The following is an 18,701-nucleotide window of genomic DNA, read 5'->3' as shown; positions in this document are numbered from 1 at the left end:
TACCGTAAACTACATAGCCTAGCCTACTTCAGTGGTCGATTAGTTGAAACCCCATCCAAGCAAACAAAAGGTTTGGCCTAATTGAACGGGTCGGAAACTCAAATGCTAGGCCTTTGAAAACAGGACACATTAGGAGAAATACTGCCTCAAACAGCTGGCTGAAGCAGCACCTTAGCTACCAATTTGGACCACTTGGCCAGTCATCAAAGCCCACAAAAGCCACATGTCTCACGCTCCAGCTTTATAAGTAAGGCGGTTTCTGTGGTAACGAGCTGTTACAAGTTGCACGAGCTATGTATATGATCATTTTTGCAACTCTGACATTTTGCGTTCTGCAAACTGAAATATGCGGATACAGATTTCAGTCGACTTTTGGAAAGAAGTTTGAGGACTTGCAAGGCTTAAGTGGTGGGCTTAGGGCAACGACTGCACGTCACGAGGAAGGTGCAGGTATTGAGCCTGGGAACTTGAGAGGGCCAATGGAAGAGATGAGAAATAAATCGCGTAATGTTGCCGCGCGTCACGGACAGCTACAAGTACAGACAAGTAACACACACATTGTAAAAGCCGCCACCATTAATAATGTTCGACAGAATCAAGCCAAATCGTCTTGGATGAATTTCTTACAACGAAGACAGTCGGAAATCATGTCCATCTTTCCAATAAAAACGAACGAGGAACACGGGATGTGTCGCGCGGTACCCTTCTCACAGGTAAGATATTTTTTAAATACCGACAATTTAGTCCATATTGGGCGATGACAAGCAATTTAAGTAATTTAATCAAGTTATCTGATTTACAGAGAGTTCGTCATGAAGACTGCGAAACTCTGGTGCTTGGAAACAACGTTTGCTTTGGAAAATGCAATGCGTCAATCCCTGATTTAGGCAGTGAGTCTTGCGCGCAATGCTCACCTGTCACATTTACACGCAAGTCAGTGCAGCTGAAATGTAAAGATAACACGCACATATTTACGGTGGTGAAGGTGGTAGAGGACTGTCATTGCGCGCTGAAGAATGAAAGGTAGGCTATTCGCAGGACGCTCATTCCCTGTTTGGTCCTCTGGGAAACTAGTTATGCTTCGAAGTGGAGAATATAGGCTGTTATATATTCCCTTGAGTGATGTGCTTCCCTTTCGTGGAAAAAAAAACGACTATAATTTGCTATCTTTTAAGAACGCAAGAAATAATGCAAATTATGCGTTTTTACGCATTACATCAAACAATATTTTGTAGTAGACCTATACTGGTGGATTTACCTAGCCTTTTCTTACGTAATCTATTTCAATGAGTTTGTACCAGTGGTAATCAGTAGGTTTAATTCAGTACATGGTCCCAGAATTTTTTTTACTGAGATTAAAAAGCCTTGATTCCACGGTTTCAAATTTGTGTTGAAATAGCGCCATCCAATGGCTGTCCGTATAGATGCAGCAATGAAATAAAATGGTTCCCCTTGTCATGCACTACAATGGCGCCCTCTAGTGCCCAAGGTTGTATTCACAGCATGTGCAGGACTACCCTCTCGTCAAATTCATACTTCAGTCTCTTTACATCTAAAGCTGTATGCATAAGATTTTGTTTTTGTAACATAACAGGTAGGGAAAACTGAAATTAATATACAATTGCAAGTAAATAAACACCAAGACAGTAAATAATTTTGAATTTTGGCAGTTTTATTGCATATATGTAAAATACTAAAATTATTAAATGTTTCAAGTTACAAATATTTGTCTAGAAAATTGGATAAATTATGAAAATAAATATTCTTGTGCAACTTGTTTGTATTGTCATTGCAGGCAGAGGCAGACTGAGAATAACCTCTTCACAGAATAGACTTCACTTTCAACTTGCAGATTTAAAAAATGCTATCATCACACACACACACACACACACTTATGTTTAATATAGCATATAGCAATGAATCACTCCTGTCTCCTTTCAAAGTTTTCACTAATCTATATATAATTGGATGAATCAGTCAGTTTGTCTAACGATTTCACCATTCCAATTAGTTTGCACATCAGTGATTTCCCCGAAGATGTGTGCATTTGAACTGAGTCAGTGACTTGGGAGATGACTTCCTAAACCATCCTGGCATCTAAAAACTCTCGGCCTTCAGAACTGTGCAAGAGAGAAGTGCTGAGTAGCAGGCTATGCTTTGGCAAAGCTACAAAGCTGTGAGGGCATGACACACTGATGGGAGTCAACAGGTTAGCATCAGTGTGATGACCATGTTGGGCTGCTGCTCACCCTGCTTGTCAAACACCGGCCCCGGATGCTTTTCTATCTTCCTCACATCTAATACAAATACCTGAAACATATTTGAGAATCCCTTTCTACAATGGTTGACAGTACAAATGTAATAATACCTCAGGAGCTTTGTTAAATATGCGTTCTGCAAAACAATACATTTTGGTTGTGCATTACTCTTTCTTAAAAAATATATACTTTTTTTGGCTATATAAAATACCTTAGATTACAAAACATCATTGTAGACAGTCTTGAAACAGGAGTTTCTTTTTTTTTTTTTTGCTGCCTTAAAATTGTTATACCATGCAACTCAACTGCTTGCAAGCAAATTAGTTTCCCCAAGTGTAATAAAGCCCTATTTTTTTTTCTCCCACAATCTCACTCCTAAAAGACTCACCCTAGTTCAACAATTATCTAAATGAACAGTATTAATCTAATATGAAATGGCAATTTGTTATTACATGATAGTGTCTTGATAATGCATCCAATGACAATCCTTCCCTTTCAAATAGTAAAGCTGTACAACATTAACAATCCGTCCATGCTTTGACAACCGATCATCCCACTGAATGAGGTTCCTGGTGTTTGGAAAAAGACTAAGTTTCACAAAAATATGGTCATTTCTACAGTCTTAACCAACCAAACTCTGCACTCACACCGCTACTTAGAAACCATGCCATGCAAAACATAAAAAAGAAGAAAAACTGCAAACATTTTGGCACAAGTAACCATGACTTAACTGGGAATAGGCACGTCTGTCTGCCTCAAAACCCCGATACATGTCAGATATTAAACATCAGTCACCAGAGGATGTCTGATAGTAGACGTAGAATGACAAGTATTGTATCATGTCATCATGTTGAAATACTTTGGTTTTTGGTTGTTCTCCTATTAAAACTGTGTTTACGTGCGACTTTAACAACCAGTCCACAGAGTGACAACCACAGAACATTCCAGTCTCCCAACATGGGGATGACTTAACCACGCATGGCAATTACACTGTCATCAAATAGCATAGAAGATGACACCAACAGAAGAAACATACATTTCACCTATATACTCATCATGCCTTTCACATAAAATATATATGTAATTGGTTATAATTTACTGTCATGATTAGCTAGAATCAAACCACCCTTCAAAAAAGAAAAAAATCCTTTTCATTTCAACACAACTGTTCTCCAGCTCAACCCGGTACCTGTGCCCTTGACAAATCTACATCTTAATGTCCCTAATATGTTTGTACACATTTTTCCCTTTACATTTGGAGGACGTACACAAAGACTCTAAACTCAATTCAAATATGAGAAGATAACTGAAGTAATACTTTACAGACATTCTCTTAAAGTGCTTTTATAACACTGTCCTTAAAAATGATTTAGGTGTGCTGTAAACGAAATAGAGCACAAAAGCCAGGACCAAGAACTCTGTTTTGCAAATTCTGGTCATTTGGAACAGTGAATCCTAAACAGGTAGTTAGAAATGACCTTTTTTTATTAGTGTTTAGTAGTTTCCTTATAAACATATTCAAAATAGCTTGTCCATAATTTGTTTAGGGCATTGTGAAACCAGGCATGAGGTTAAGAGATTAGTTTTCATAATCTCATTTATATATCTCAGTGCCTCATTGCTTTGTTTGACATCATTTCACAATGGCCTGGCTGAGTATCTACACTGGACATTTCAAATATGTTTATAAGGACATGTGAAGCCATCTGAGGAGGTTCTTTATTGAAAGACCCATTATCAGTCATTGCAAAAGCACCAATTTAGCCAAACACTGATACGAGTGATGTATAAATGTTTTTAAAATACAAGTGTTAAAACACCCCTTGAAACTGCCTGGCATAACACCTGCATGATGCACCGTGCTGATTCAAACCCATTCTGGCAGGGTCTTTGGGCCCTCCAGGCCCCGCGGGGGTCGCATCTGAGTCCCCTGGGCAGACGCATATTGTAAAGAGGTCTAGATGTGTAAACCTTAACCCTGAATCTGTCTCATGTGATGGATGGAAGAGAGAAGAAAAGGGAATGTCGTCTGGAGACTCGCCCGCCCCCACTTTAGATTCATACTTCATTTAGAGAAACCCTGAACAACCAACTCCACCAACGTAAAAACCCCACCCGGCCTTGCTTTGGGCACACGCCAAGCAGACACCTGCACCTGAGGGAAGATTGGATGTGGAAAGCACGGACAGCACGAACAAGACCTATGTGACCTTGACTGAAGACTTCTTGTTGACACACAGCAGGGTGATGTAGGGCACCCCGATGAAGGCCCATCTTTCGTTGGGCCAGAACATGATGACGGGACCCCGCTCTGGTGCCTCGGTCGCCACGTCGAAGTAGGCAAAACACACACAGCCCAGGTAGGACGCCAGGCAGATGAGGATGTGCCTGAGGAGACAGCAGGGAGACCATAAGGCACCCAGTAGATACCCAGTAGATACCCAGTAGATACCCAGTAGATACCCAGTAGATACCCAGTAGATACCCAGTAGACACCAAGACAACGTCTACACAGATCTTTGTGTAATGCCACTATAACAAAGTAATCATCAAGAGACAAGACAGCCACGGGTAAGGACACAGATATCGATAAGCTAACCCAAACCCTGTGTGAAAATACCCAAACTGCATTTTCTTGTGGCCCAGTTGAGCTGCTTTGCAGCCCTTTTAAGACCCTCAACATAAGGCTTTTGACCTTCTCTGAACAAGTCTACCACAAGGACGCCGTCATCAAGTCTCTCCGAACCCACAGGGTATAATCCTCAGCACGAGGGGGCATCGCAAACGTACCAAGCGCAGTGCAGGTAGGGGAAGTTGACGTAGGACCACATCTCACAGAAGATCCTGTCGCTGATCCAGCAGAGCAGAGCCAGCGCCCACCAGATGCCTGAGATCAGACCCAGCTTGAAGACACGCGGGTTCTCACACCTACAGGGACCAGACACACCAGTCACGGAAGCGCATGCACACGCACACAAACACACATATGTACACACATACACAGTCACGTGTGCATGCTAGTTATCTAACCAGGCCTCTTTGGATAAAGTGTGTTTGCATGTATTGTAAATGTTAGCGTGTGAGTGTGTTTACGTTCATATATCTTTAATGGATGTGCGCAGTGAATTGAAGGGGTAATCTACCATGAGAAGCCGTCCCTACATTTGGCCTCCCATCAAGAACGAAGAACTTGGCAACCAAATGATAAGCACACACACAAGTGAGCGGAAGTGCCAAAATAGAGATATGGAGAGCAGGTCACATGGTCCACAGGAAGGAAATAGAGAATACCAAGAGCTGTGACATCAGTATATAATGTGGTAACAGAGTACAGGCCTGCAACGTTCATTTGACACAAGTCTTTGAGCTTTCATCCCCCTAAAGGCCACACATAATGGTAGACCACTTTTCCCATCAAAATTGTATTTAACAAACGTCAGCTCCTGTTAGCCCTTCCAGGACAAAATAGAGAGTTTTATGGTTATGTCTCTTCCAAAAATCTCTTCAATGGGGAGGTTAAACAACATCAAGAGATTGCTCTATTTTCAGGAGATATTGTTGAAGTTTTACCATGACCGTTTACTCCAGTCACTCTTGCACACACCACCCCTCCAAACCCCCACCCCCTTAGTGTCTCCTCTAGAGGCGTTAGATATCAAACTCTACTGGGGCAAAGGCCCCTATTCATATCCCTTTTTTTTCTTTCAAGCTTGCTGTGCACAATGGACTACTAGGCTTTAGAAACTCCCCTTGCTTAGCCCCCTATACAACCGTTCAGGGACACAATAGTTAATGCGAGCGCACACTTTTTTCGCATTCATTTGAGTGCAAATACTGTTTTTTTGAGCTTCATGTAATATTGTTTTGTAGTCAAATATGATGATCGGTAGGCCTATCATTTAGAAACTTTCTTTACTTTTGTAATGTTTTTTTAGCCTACCTCAATTCTGTGTGCCGAGTCCGACACCAGGACTTGTGTGTGCGTGCTGCAGTGGCTATTTGGCAAGCTCAGAAGAGCACACTGACATGGAATTCTGCTGGCATCGGTTTGTGTTTTCGATTGAACTGCTTTGATTTGTGTTGATTGGGATACTGCGTAAATTTTTTCCGGGATTATCAATCTAAATTAGTGCACTGACTAATAAAGTAAATTGTTAAAACTCAACCTTTAGATTTCACTGGGGCACAGCAGATTTATACTGAGGCACGTGCCCCAGTAAAAAGGATCTAATTATGCCTCTGGTCCCATCTGATAGCTGGCAAGACAGGGAGATGCCTAGAGAGCTTATTATCACACAAATACACATACATGCAATTTAGAGCCTCTCTCCCTATTTACGATGTGATTCGGATCCTATCAGCAGGAGTTCTCAGCCTCACCTCATCGTCATGGAAGGCATGAATGTCAATTACCTTGTCTCACAGTGGGAGGGAGGAAATAAATGTAAAGCTACATTAGTTTGAAGGTGTTTGTGTGTGTGTGTGTGCGTGTGTATGAACTCACCTTCTAAGCTCAGTGATGAGCAGAACAGTACAGGGGATGCCCAGAGTCATAAGTGACACAGAGTTGACAATAGGCTTAACGAAGGCCAGACCAGTGGTGATCCCAGACAAGATTCCTATCACCACTTTGAACCTTGTCCTGGAAGGGAAAAATGAAGCAAACATCTTACACAACAGAGACCAATCAGGGATGTTTATGTTCCGTCCAACACAGGCACGCTGTGGCAAATCATGAAGACTTTGACATGGTGCATGAAACTGGCTTCAGTTCCTTCACAGGGCCAGATGACAGCGGGGTGACAGACAGGATAACTTGGTGACAATGGAAACTAGTGCACAAGCATAGGGACAGCTCCTACTGGTGTCAGCTGTCTTCTGATAAAGCTATTAATAAACACACGCATGCCATTAAGCACATGACCCGGTGCTGTGGCCCTCGGAGACTTCAACAAATGGTCAAAAGTGGGAAATGTGTCAGAGTAGCAGGAAGCACAAACTCACTTAAACTCTTTTATTTTAACACAGGCTAAAGAAATATTTTAAACAGGAATTTGCTTTCAGTTACTTGCTAGGTTGCTACCATTTTATTCTGAATACTATATATACATATGGAATAGTGATTATCTTGTAGGAAACTAACCCTAACTGAAGCATGTTCACATGATGCCACATGTGACTCATGTTCCTGTAATTGTAAATGGTCAACACAACAGGGAAGGAACAAAAGGTAATTCTGAAAACCGAACAAAACACAAAAAGGATTTGTATGGGGTTGTGTCCACTGATAGTTGGCCTAAACAGAAAAGCAGATTCTGAAAGACCCACCATGGATGCCCTCCAAAGTATAAACACCTAAACTAGTTGTCCTCTTTGGGCCACTCACCTGTCCTTCCGGAACATTCTAGGGAGGTATCTCTTAGGAAACCACATGGCGATGGCACACATCAGTACCCACAGGATAGCCAGCTCATCCAGCATCTGACCCAGGAAGCTCAGGGTGGCATGGAAGTATGTGGAGCCAATACCTGAGTGAGTCAGAGACACAGGGGGTGGGGGAGGGGGGGGAGAAAGAAAGACAGAGACACGATAAGAAAGCAATTCAAATGCATATTTGAATATGTGACCAGAAGACATCAAGTGACAGCTTGAGACTGACAGAAGAAGCCATAATCTTTGCTGTGCACCTGTAGCAGCCACTATTGGATGACAGGTGGAGTGGCCTTTGTTGATAAGAGAGACCATGTTTTGTTAGGTTCAGTGCTATAGCTGATACACATTTGTGTCAGGAAAACAAAGTAGAATCTATGCTTGTTGAAGAAATTAAACATCATGACCACTAACCATAAAGAAAAATATACTTTCTCATTGTTGCTCTTGCAAAACATGTAAACATCTTGCAAAATCTAATTTAATCTGATTAGAGGCAGGATGTTTTTCTATTGAGGTCAATATGAAAGAGAGGAAAAGTTCAAAAAGTTCTTCAAGGGGAGGGAAACTATGCACACATTCATCAAAAACAACCACAATAGGAAATCTGCTGACTCTTAATAACACTTAACACAAACAAGGGTGCTTGTCAAACAAAGGAACACACTGTGTTAAAGGAGGCCTTTTCCTAGTTCTGTACTCTGAAACAGTTGGTCAAACTATCTGCTCATAATAACAGCCCTTTCATAAGAGTATTCTTTCCGGGTGAGTATTAACATCCAGTGGACTGTTGTCAATGACCAACTTCTATTAAATGTATTATAACTTGGCCAAGATGCACTTCTGTAACTCCACAGTATCATATCATGTTGACCTTTTAATGGAATGTTGCTTTGCTAGCATTCCTTAGCAGTGAAAGGGTGCAATCAACTTTGGACACAGTCAAACAAAACCCTGCCCATTTGCACTCTGGAACAGAGTTGTGTTCTCAAACGCCTCTTGAACAAATTAGGTTTCAGCTAACACCATATCACTCTGTCCTATCTCCACAGACAGAGGAAAGGGAAGGAGCTAGGGGCTGGCTAAAGGTTGTTTTTGTTGTAGTGAGAAGGCCTGGGGTTAGATTAGAAACAGCGTCGTTTTTTCCCCCTGCCAGGTCAGAGGTCATCTGTGCTCTAGCTCGACTGTATTAGGAGTGGGGGAAGTGACGTGGCAGAGCTTCTCACTGTCTCACCACCAGGGCCTCGAGTCCTCCAGCTCGGCGACCTCTGGTCCAATGTCTTTGCATCCATTATCAGACAGCAGTCACCCGGGGGATAGGCCACCACAGGACTCAGCTGGCACGCTGCACCTCCTAAAGGGGGTCTGTGTCCACCCATTCCTTGGCAGTGAAAGCCCAAACTATAATGTAAGCAACAGAGACCAATAGGGCCTATGTTCATCGCTACATGTTCTGTAGGGGGAATACCTAAAAATACATTTGGGAACTCAACGATAACATCCGCTGATAAACTGGTGGAAATTAAAAGCATAACTAACCGTGCTTAAAGTGGCTAGGCCCTGATGTTCAACAGAGAGGATGTAGCTGCTGGCAGTTCATAGCAGGAGCCGCCTCTGTACATTACTTGTCTCTCTGAGCCTCATCTGAGGTTGCCCTGGGGACCAAAAGTTCTGGGAGTTGTCTCCTTGGAGTTTCCGTATCACTGCTGATTCTGCAAGAGGCCTAGAGGCCTTATTTTCGCAAAAAAAATACTTTTTATAATAGCTGAAAACCAGGAACAAATGCCACAGTAAGTAGCCGCAATGATAGAGCATACATTCAAACTGTTACATGGGCTCACTGTTTTTTTCCACGTGCCCTTTTTGACTAATTTAGACAAGCCATATAGTGTTTTCTGGGCTGTCGAGAAAAACTTGTCTTGATAGTCACATGTCCTAATTGTATGGTGAGTACGTTTAAAAGACAACAGTACACAATGTTGAGTAGAGAGAGGACTGCTCTGCCGTTGCCACAAAGCATGGCCGAGGTGCATAAGTAAGAGTCTATGCGCAGCAAGCAACTTACCAACAACAACCAGCAGAATCCAAATGAGATATATTCCACTGTTGAAATGTGTTGCATATTGACGGAACAAGCACATTAATATAGGCGGTAAAACAAAAAATAAGATGTTGCTGATCTGAAATGATAAACAAAATTATAAATATATATATTTAAAGGAAAAATAAAAGTGAGCAGTTTTCAGGCAAAAGGACCGTTAGTCCAAAATGCAAATGCGGTCCACACCCAACATCAAATGTTTTTCTAGCAATGTAAATAAGAACTATGAGCTGACACTAGACCAGTGCTCGCCTGTCCTTGTTGTTGACCTACTGTCTAATTCTGAGAGTGAACTGTGAGATAGAACATCCATTACGTTCGCATGTTGCATATTAATTAATAACAAAGCGGTGAGATGCATGAGCAAGGGAAGCATCTGGACCGTTGTCTCAAAGATAGATAGCAATAGTGGTCTATCAACAAAACATGAAAACATTAGCTAGCGAGAAAAACGTGTCAAATTCGGAAACATAAGCTGAGAACTGTCACCGACCGTGTTATAAAACTCTGCAATACTTGGGTAAATCATGTAGTTCCCTTCACACCAGTCAACATCGGAGCTGCCAGCCTGCAACTGGTCCCAAAAAATAAGATCGGTCATGTCTCGACTAGTCAACAGTTATTTCTTTCGATGGACAGTGCGGACAGCAGCAGCCGTCACTGTACAGTGCAGTGGCAGTCGATGGACGAGAAACCGTCAACTGTAGGTCACTAACAGATCAAATACTGGATGTATGTTTCGAGAGCCGAAGTATAGAATAACTACGACGAGGTGCTATACTAAACTCATCTACTTTAAATTGCATTGTACGACACCGTTTTTCTACAAGCAACCTTAGCGTGACGTTCAAGCCTATGGCTGAGCACAAGAGTGACAGCCGTGCGCTGTAATCTTTGGTACCATGTGGTCAACGCATGCGCAGGTCTACACCAGGAATGTAGGCTACTCAAGAGACAACTGCATAACCACTCGTTAGGAAATAATCAGTCGCTTATTAATATGAAATGTAAATATTTTTTTTGAAACACAGTGAAAAAGAAAAACAATGCCTTGTAAGGTGTATTTAAATTTAGAGGCAAGGGAAAATTAGGAGTAATAGGGTAAAATATTTATGTATTATTTTTATAAACACATTTGTGTTTGTTTTCATGTTCCATTCTCGGTAGCATTTCGGTCATCTTTCTTTTGGTGAAATTACGCAGGGTGTTCTCGCGATGGCAGTCAATCCCTATGTGAGCCAGCGAGGCGGATATCCGTTCTCTTTTCGGTGGCGGACCGTTGTCGAGTCAGTTTTCCAAAATGAAGGTATGAGAAAACAAACGATTTTATAGCTTTATCACTTGTTTATTCGTGTTAATTTTGTGGCATTCTGGAAGCCCACTCTTTCAAGGCTGGATACATGTTATCGATAAAGTTAAATGTTCTTCAGGATTTTGGGATGCGTATAGATAATGTGGGGAGTAGAGAAGGCTGACAACGTTTGTTCGGCCGTAAACATGGCCGCCTCCTTGGAAAGAAATGTGCATGACAACTGGTTATTGATAGCCATGTAACTCCAAATCGAAATGTGAATATATATAAGCCATTGCTCTCCGCAATGGTTTAGAGGTATTAAACACTCACCGGGATATGCTGTCAGGTAGTTTTGGTCAATCGTTTTGTATGACTGGGCTCAGTAACGAGTTAACGATAACTTCGCAGGGTGCTGGCCCACCACCAGGTTACTAGCTAGCGAGCTAACTGGTATACATTCACTTGCATCCGGAGACATCACACTCTTTGTTGTAGTAATGTTACTTAATCTGATTATTGCGGACTGTGCTTGAAAAGCATAGTTTGATCTTAACATGCACAAATCAAAGCGTCCGATTAAGTGATCCGATTGTCGAGTTAGTACCGATACCCTTAGTAAATTCCTTGATTGTTTAAACTTCCTTGGCGACTAAAGCTGATTCTGATTAACCCGCTATCCACATCCAAAGCAAATGCATAGCAAATTCATACATATAGCTGATTAAGGTGGTATGTAAATTGATGTGTATATGGGTTGCAACATTACTTTCCCATCTCATCAATGTTTTTGAAAAGGCTTGCAATTCGTGTTGATAAATCCCATGTCTTTATTTCAGCTGAATATCTCATTCCCCGCCACTGGCTGTCAGAAGCTGATCGAAGTTGACGATGAGCGAAAGCTACGTACCTTCTATGAGAAGCGCATGGCCACAGAAGTGGCAGCCGACCCCCTGGGAGATGAGTGGAAGGTGAGTGCTGCACGTTTCACTTCCCGCCTCAGGTTCATTTGGGGGGGGGTAAACTTCCAGGGGCAATGAAATCGGCCCAGACCTGGCACACCAGTAGACCGTTCCTGGCTGGCCTGTAGCCTCGAAGGGGGGACAGCGTGTTGCTATAGTAACTGTGGAGCTGCTTTACCAGGTGCAACCTGACCCTCTGACCATGGCTGGTTGAACTGCATTGCTCTCTCAATATTTACCACAACTGACAGTAGTTGTTAGTTAGATTAAGAGTCCTGTACATACCCATTGCTAAGTTTACACTTGCAACAATTGCCTGTCTAATCCCATTTCTCAATATAGTAATATCTCAGGAAGTAAAAGGCTGTTCTGTACTGAGGAAAGCCAGACGCTTAGTGTTCCTGCTCTGACCGGCTTGTGTACCTCCTTCTCAGGGCTACGTCGTGCGCATCAGCGGAGGCAATGACAAGCAGGGCTTCCCCATGAAGCAGGGCGTGCTGACCCACGGCCGCGTGCGCCTGCTCCTCAGCAAGGGCCACTCCTGCTACCGCCCCCGCAGGACCGGAGAGCGCAAGCGCAAGTCGGTGCGCGGCTGCATCGTGGATGCCAACCTCAGCGTGCTCAACCTGGTCATCATCAGGAAAGGTAAGGAGCTAAACACCAGTAACGCACCTACGCTGCCATGGTTGCGCAGCTACGCAACAGTCTCAGATTTTCTTCCTTGTAGAACAAAAAGACAGAAGTTATGGCGGGCCCAGTTTGGGACGTGGCTTAGCGTTCTCCTGGCACACCAGTAGACCGTTCTTGGCTGGCCTGTAGCCTTGAAGGGGGGACAGTGTGTTGCCATAGTAACTGTGGAGCTGCCTTACCAGATGCAACCTGACCCTCTGACCATGGCTGGTTGAACTGCATTGCTCTCTCAATTAAATGCCTCTGGACTTGTTCTGCTGGCTTGTTCTTTTGAGTGGTTCAGGGTGTGGAGGTCACATCAAGAATGCGATTTCCTCTGACCCGTTGCATTGTGTCTTTTCCCCAGGTGAGAAGGAAATCCCTGGGCTGACCGACAGCACCGTCCCTCGCCGCCTGGGACCCAAGAGGGCCAGCAAGATCCGCAAGCTCTTCAACCTGGCCAAGGAGGATGACGTCAGGCAGTACGTGGTGAGGAGACCCGTGACTAAAGAAGGTAAGCCCGACACTGCTGCTCGCTAGGAGGGGAAACGTCTTCTGTCGTTCAGACGTGGTGTAGGACAAATGTGCATGTGAGATTCCTTGTGATTTCATACATAAAGCTAACACATTACAATCGCTTAGATCATTTGTAGAGTTTTTCACTGCTGTAAATTGTGGCAGAATGCATGCTAAATGTGAACATGGATGGATACAGGTATATGAAGCTCAAGTTGGTCAGTGACAGGACTTTGTGTCTGTCAATTGTGGAACTTTCGTTTAATTAAGTTGGCTGGGTAAATAATTTGCCAGTCTGACATAGTTGTTACATGGGTTATAATCAGAAACCAGTGTTACCAGACTGGCACACCAGTAGACCGTTCCTGGCTGGCCTGTAGCCTCGAAGGGGGGACAGCGTGTTGCTATAGTAACTGTGAAGCTGCTTTACCAGGTGCAACCTGACCCTCTGACCATGGCTGGTTGAACTGCATTGCTCTCTCAAAATATTTATTGTTCTGATCTTGATCCAAGATCTCCTAGTTTGAGTTTTGTATTTAAATATATATATTTGGCTTGTTATTCAGCAAGGATCCTTAATGTTTTTTTTTCTTCAAAATACTGTTGCTCTGCAAAAGGATTTAAAGAGGTTTACATATGTAGAGCCGGTGGCTAATGACTCATCCCCCTCCCCACTTCCACCTGTGTCTCCCCAGGTAAGAAGCCCAGAACCAAGGCTCCCAGGATCCAGAGACTGGTGACCCCCCGTGTGCTGCAGCACAAGCGTCACCGCATCGCCCTGAAGAGGCAGCGCACCCAGAAGAACAAGGAGGAGGCCTCAGAGTACGCCAAGCTGCTCGCCAAGAGGATGAAGGTACGCACCCGCCTCAAATCCACTTTCCGACACAACAGAAAAGCCCCTCATTGTCCGGGGTTGTTTGTGGAAAGCCTTTAAAAGGTAGTATCCCTTACGTAAGCACTGACAGACGTGTGTTTGCAGGAGGCCAAAGAGAAGCGTCAGGAACAGATCGCCAAGAGACGCCGTCTGTCTTCCCTGAGGGCGTCCACGTCCAAGTCCGAGTCCAGCCAGAAGTGAAATGTAACTCTGAATTAAACAAAGGTTTTGCTCAAATACTGCCGGTGTTTGTTTATTACTATTATCACTATGGTCTTTAAGGGTAATATATGAAACTCTTATCCCTAAAAAAACAATGGCAAGAATGTAATGGTTGAATTTAGGAAAAAAGGTATGCTCCAATAGTTGTCCTGTTAGAATAATTGTAAACAGGAATTTGTGGGCAAAGAACATGTCTTGACAGATGGAACTAGGTGAGGAATGTACCCATTGTTGGAGACCTACAAACACCTGAATTTGAATTAGTGGTACATGTTTCACAAGGTTGATACACCTAATTAGGTTGACAAACTAAGCATGGATAAATGTGAAGAAACATTGAAGATTCTTAAATGGAAACGTTTCTACATCACTGACCTCTGCTCCCTTCAATTGGTCGGTGCCCCCACCTGGAGGCTATTCACCAGAGGCGTCTAGTCATCTAGCCACGAAGGGTTCTCCTAAAAAGCAGTGCAAGTTCTTAGCGTAGTGTTTCCTCCTAAAACCTATTCACAAAGCTGCTGAGGGTCTGTCTGCACTAGCTGCATTTTCCTTGTGGCCAAGTGGCATAGGGTTGTCAACCTTGATCTCCTGTGTGTCTAAGTGACTGCATCCTTGATCGTCTCTACTATACTGTTGTGATTAAGGTGACACTTAATATCACAAAATGTATATAATCCAAAGTGGATTGCCAGCAATACATTTTAGGATTGATTTGGTTTTGGTGACCTAGGCATCCTCTAGACCTGTGGTTCTCAAGCTATGGCACATGTACCATTGGTGGTACATGTGCCACCTTCTAGTGGTACGCGTATGAAATTTGATTTAATATAAGTTTGGCCTTCCCTATGTTTCAAAAAAACAAATGTTGCATGTGCTACTACCTGACTGTTCCTGGGTATTGGCGCATGCAAACCTCCACGATAGTTACGGCGTTAACTATCTCAATAGGGTTGGCTTACACTACTGTATTTTAAAGTCTGTCAATGGTGGTACTTGGAGTCATATTTTCTGAGGTGGTACGGGGTGTAAAAAGAGAACCACTGCTCTAGACTAGAAGAATTAGGACTGACACCCATCATCAGTTTCTCCTACATAGGCAAATTACAAACTACTTTTATCCTTAAGATGATTCGTGTATACAGCCCCAGTTTGATGGCCTTTTTTGGATCACTGTTGCATGTGAGGGGAGACTGACAATGGTTGTGGTACAGCAAATGATTCACCTTATACCGGGAATGGTTCAGTATGGCTTTGTGGTGATTTGAAACCCATTGCTTGCATGTAGATGCTATTAGATACAGTCCATATCTAATGGTATGTAGAACAGTGATACAAGGTCAAAGAACATGCATTGCAGATTTATTAAACACCTGACTTCCAGAATGTGAATTGCATCAGTAATGCTGGAGAAATGGAGCACTACGCCTCTTCTGGAATGTGGATGCTTTGCTAGAAGCCCTCTTGCTCTCTGGACAGCTGGGAGAAACAGGGCCCTTCGTGATGAAGGAGGGCCCCACCAGCCAGTTGAGGGGCGTGTTGTGGACCAGGTAGTCCAGGATTCCATCCAGGGAAGCCAGGGTGAGAGTGTGGTCCTGGGCAGCAGTCCCACTGAAGTTGTTGAAGATCTGGGAGGCACATAGCAGCATGCACAGCGCCTGCTGTTGGAGGTGGCTGGGGAGGTTGTTGAGGTTCCAACCCAGGGAGAAGTTGCTGGTGTGCAGCTGGCTGTCGTGGCCTGCGGCTGCTACCAGACTATGGAACACGTCTTTCTGATGACATGAGGTAAGGATTTGAATATAAAACTTGATATCTTGAAACCAACTGAAAACTGCCAATCCAACTACCTCCGTCTCCTTGACTTCCTGCTTCCCTAGGTTGGTCCATCTTAACAATCCGCCCAGCTTGTCCTGCACACACCATGACATAACCTCTAGTACAGTTTTGATAAACTATTGAAGAAATGAGAATGTTGATATTTGATCAAACAACTGTGGGAAGAAACAAGCGGAGCATGACTCAGAGGGGCACTGCGTCATGTCATAGATAATACGCACATCCAATTATTTTCACCAACAACTTTAAAACTGGGTGGCCTAGTTCTCTCTTGCTGAGTAAGTGCGTTAATAATGCACAATTTCTGTTTTGTCTCTACCATCTTAGCTTTCAGCCTTTTTTCTGTCTTTGCAAATATGTCAAGGGAATGAGGATGTAAGCTGTCGTCCACTGAGGAAGAGACAGTCTCAGCTGGTCTTCTCAGGCAGAGCTGTCACGAAGGAGAACCATACCGCCAACGTGTCTGTATCTGTTGGTTTAGGTTGGTTGAGGGGCAGTTCTATGGGCGTATGTGAAGCCCTCTGTGACATGCTTGCGTGTAAAAAGGACTATACAAATACATGTTGATTTGATTTGTACACTCATCATGTTGAATACTACCCAAGTCTCCTGACTCAACCCCCAGTTGTAGCGGCCCTGTCCAGACTCACCAGGTCCATGCTGTGTCGGAGCAGGGAGATGGACTCCCGACTGTGGACTCTGACCGAGTGCACATTGGCTGCTGTCTGGCGGTAGGCTCTCCTGCACAGTTTGGTTGTAAGGGACACCAGACGGGCGGAGTTGCCGGGTCTGGCTGAAACCAGTTCAAAGCCTGTCACCGTCTTCACCTGTTCCTCTGGGGGCAACATGTGAACCGTGAGAAGAGAACCCTGAATTTCAGCGTTTCCTCTCAAGCTCTCATGAGAAGATAACATACCAGGACTTTATAAGGAATATGTTGAACGGGACATTTTCAACCACCAGCTGGACATATAATTAATGAAATGTGACAGAGTTCCAAACTAAGTTCTCGTAGAGAAGCTGACCATGGGAACTGAACCATGATGTCAAGACAGTTGTGACTCACCCATCTCTTCATCGGTTGGTGGAAGGGCTTGGTCCACCAGGATTTCAGACATGCTCAATGCTGAGTCCAGTCCGTCGCTAGCCAGGCGGGCGGCTCTCCTGATGGGCACGACATTGAGCCCACCAGCTTCTATCAGCACAAAGGTCTCCGTCAACACTCCTTTTGTTCTCCCCGCCAGACCAACGAAGGTGTACAACACACAGTCCTTGGCTCCGTGGATCGCGATGGACACTGCCGCTCTTGCTTCCAACATCATACTCTTGGCACTGGAGACAATCTTGGTGGTGTACAGAATTATTATTAAACATCAAAGCCACAGGAGTTCCTACACTGACAGTTTGTCAAAGACATATCAGCAAGTGTGAATTATGTAGTAATTAGTGTAGTAGTCTGGATCGATAATAGGGCAGAAACATGAGACTGACCTGCTCGGAAGGCTTGTGAAGGACTGGGAAAGCGCTCTCAAGCTTATCCAAACCTTTGCATGCAAGCTCATTCACAACCAAAACTAAAACAGAAGTTTGTCAAGATTGACTTGGGCTAAAGCTAGGCCTACTAGAACATCCATGTCCACGCACGCAAAATTAAAACAAACTTGTTGCACAATATCGTTATTCAACCATAAAGAATGAAGATTAGCTCTCAGAATGTTCTTTATACCCCGGCAGCACAACGCAAACTTTTCTTTTTACATACTTTGCGGCTCCAGTTTGAAAAATATGGGAGCGGCTCCTTCATAAGCCACTGAGGTTATGCTCTTCACGCCGGTCTCCACCACCTCGCACATGGACTTGATGTAGGGATGTGTGCGCTTTGTGTCACAGTAAAGCACGGATACAAGCACATACGCCGAGTTTACCACGGGGAGGGTGGCCATGCGATAAATTGCACTCTGAAAGAAAATTGTTTTGCTAAATATATCAAAACGAAATATGTACCAAAGATCAACGGAAAAGCATGATCTCAGTAGGTATAGGGCTTCGAACTTTATTTGCACCAACCTGACTTTTGTTTGTTCCAGACGTCATGTTTGGCAGCACTTGAGATATATTTTTTTTCAACGTCTTGTTGTGGATTGGTTGCTTGAATAATTTAAATTAAATTCGGTAATTTCTGTGTTGTATAAGTATTTAAAAAGTGTTTTATTATTGCAGTGCAATCACCTTGCAAACTTTTTTGTTAGACGTAGCCTACCTGTGAGCCCTTTGTCGATGCAAACCCACACTTCTCTTTCGCATTTCGTGAGCTTGTCTACGTACACTGCCCTAAAAGCGTAATGACGAATTCGCACGTGACATGGATTAATCGTGCATTCATTGTGATACATTTTAATTCATGTTAATGAGTGGGTATAATTATTCCTTTGACAAAAATAGATGATTACGCACAAAGAAATACAGCAAGATGCAGCAAACACATGAACGTTTATTTATTTCCGCTTCTAGAATATCTTGGCTCAATTATGTAAATGTGGCATTA

General features: G+C 43.5%; 3 protein-coding genes across 4 annotated transcripts; 1 reads left to right on the top strand and 2 right to left on the bottom strand.

The window, feature by feature from the left end:
- Positions 1–1,651: 1,651 nt before the first annotated feature.
- Positions 1,652–10,699, bottom strand: acer2 (alkaline ceramidase 2). The gene is made up of 6 exons (XM_084686577.1): positions 10,283–10,699; positions 9,754–9,868; positions 7,645–7,786; positions 6,763–6,900; positions 5,049–5,186; positions 1,652–4,646 (listed from the first exon to the last, which is right to left on the bottom strand). The coding sequence occupies exons 1-6, from the start codon at positions 10,388–10,390 to the stop codon at positions 4,460–4,462; spliced, it is 828 nt and encodes a 275-aa protein (XP_084542703.1). The 5' UTR covers positions 10,391–10,699; the 3' UTR covers positions 1,652–4,459.
- A 292-nt stretch (positions 10,700–10,991) lies between these two features.
- Positions 10,992–14,338, top strand: rps6 (ribosomal protein S6). The gene is made up of 6 exons (XM_084686581.1): positions 10,992–11,095; positions 11,920–12,051; positions 12,477–12,687; positions 13,079–13,225; positions 13,923–14,080; positions 14,207–14,338. The coding sequence occupies exons 1-6, from the start codon at positions 11,090–11,092 to the stop codon at positions 14,300–14,302; spliced, it is 750 nt and encodes a 249-aa protein (XP_084542707.1). The 5' UTR covers positions 10,992–11,089; the 3' UTR covers positions 14,303–14,338.
- A 1,327-nt stretch (positions 14,339–15,665) lies between these two features.
- Positions 15,666–18,460, bottom strand: LOC146236642 (perilipin-2-like). Of its 2 annotated transcripts, XM_084687203.1 has the most exons (8): positions 18,417–18,460; positions 18,224–18,304; positions 17,919–18,114; positions 17,648–17,730; positions 17,223–17,499; positions 16,807–16,991; positions 16,168–16,230; positions 15,666–16,092 (listed from the first exon to the last, which is right to left on the bottom strand). In XM_084687203.1, exons 2-8 carry the CDS (start codon positions 18,248–18,250, stop codon positions 15,718–15,720), a joined length of 1,206 nt encoding a protein of 401 aa, XP_084543329.1. In that variant the 5' UTR covers positions 18,251–18,304; positions 18,417–18,460; the 3' UTR covers positions 15,666–15,717. The 2 variants fall into 2 exon arrangements, with proteins under 2 accessions (XP_084543329.1, XP_084543330.1); XM_084687204.1 differs by lacking the exon at positions 16,168–16,230.
- Between the last annotated feature and the right edge of the window lie 241 nt (positions 18,461–18,701).

This window comes from Hypomesus nipponensis, chromosome 22 (genome assembly GCF_054491055.1).
Source record: "Hypomesus nipponensis isolate SF chromosome 22, ASM5449105v1, whole genome shotgun sequence".
Classification (NCBI taxonomy): domain Eukaryota; kingdom Metazoa; phylum Chordata; class Actinopteri; order Osmeriformes; family Osmeridae; genus Hypomesus; species Hypomesus nipponensis.
Note: the sequence above shows the minus strand (reverse complement) of the source record. Positions and strands in the feature narration are given on the sequence as shown.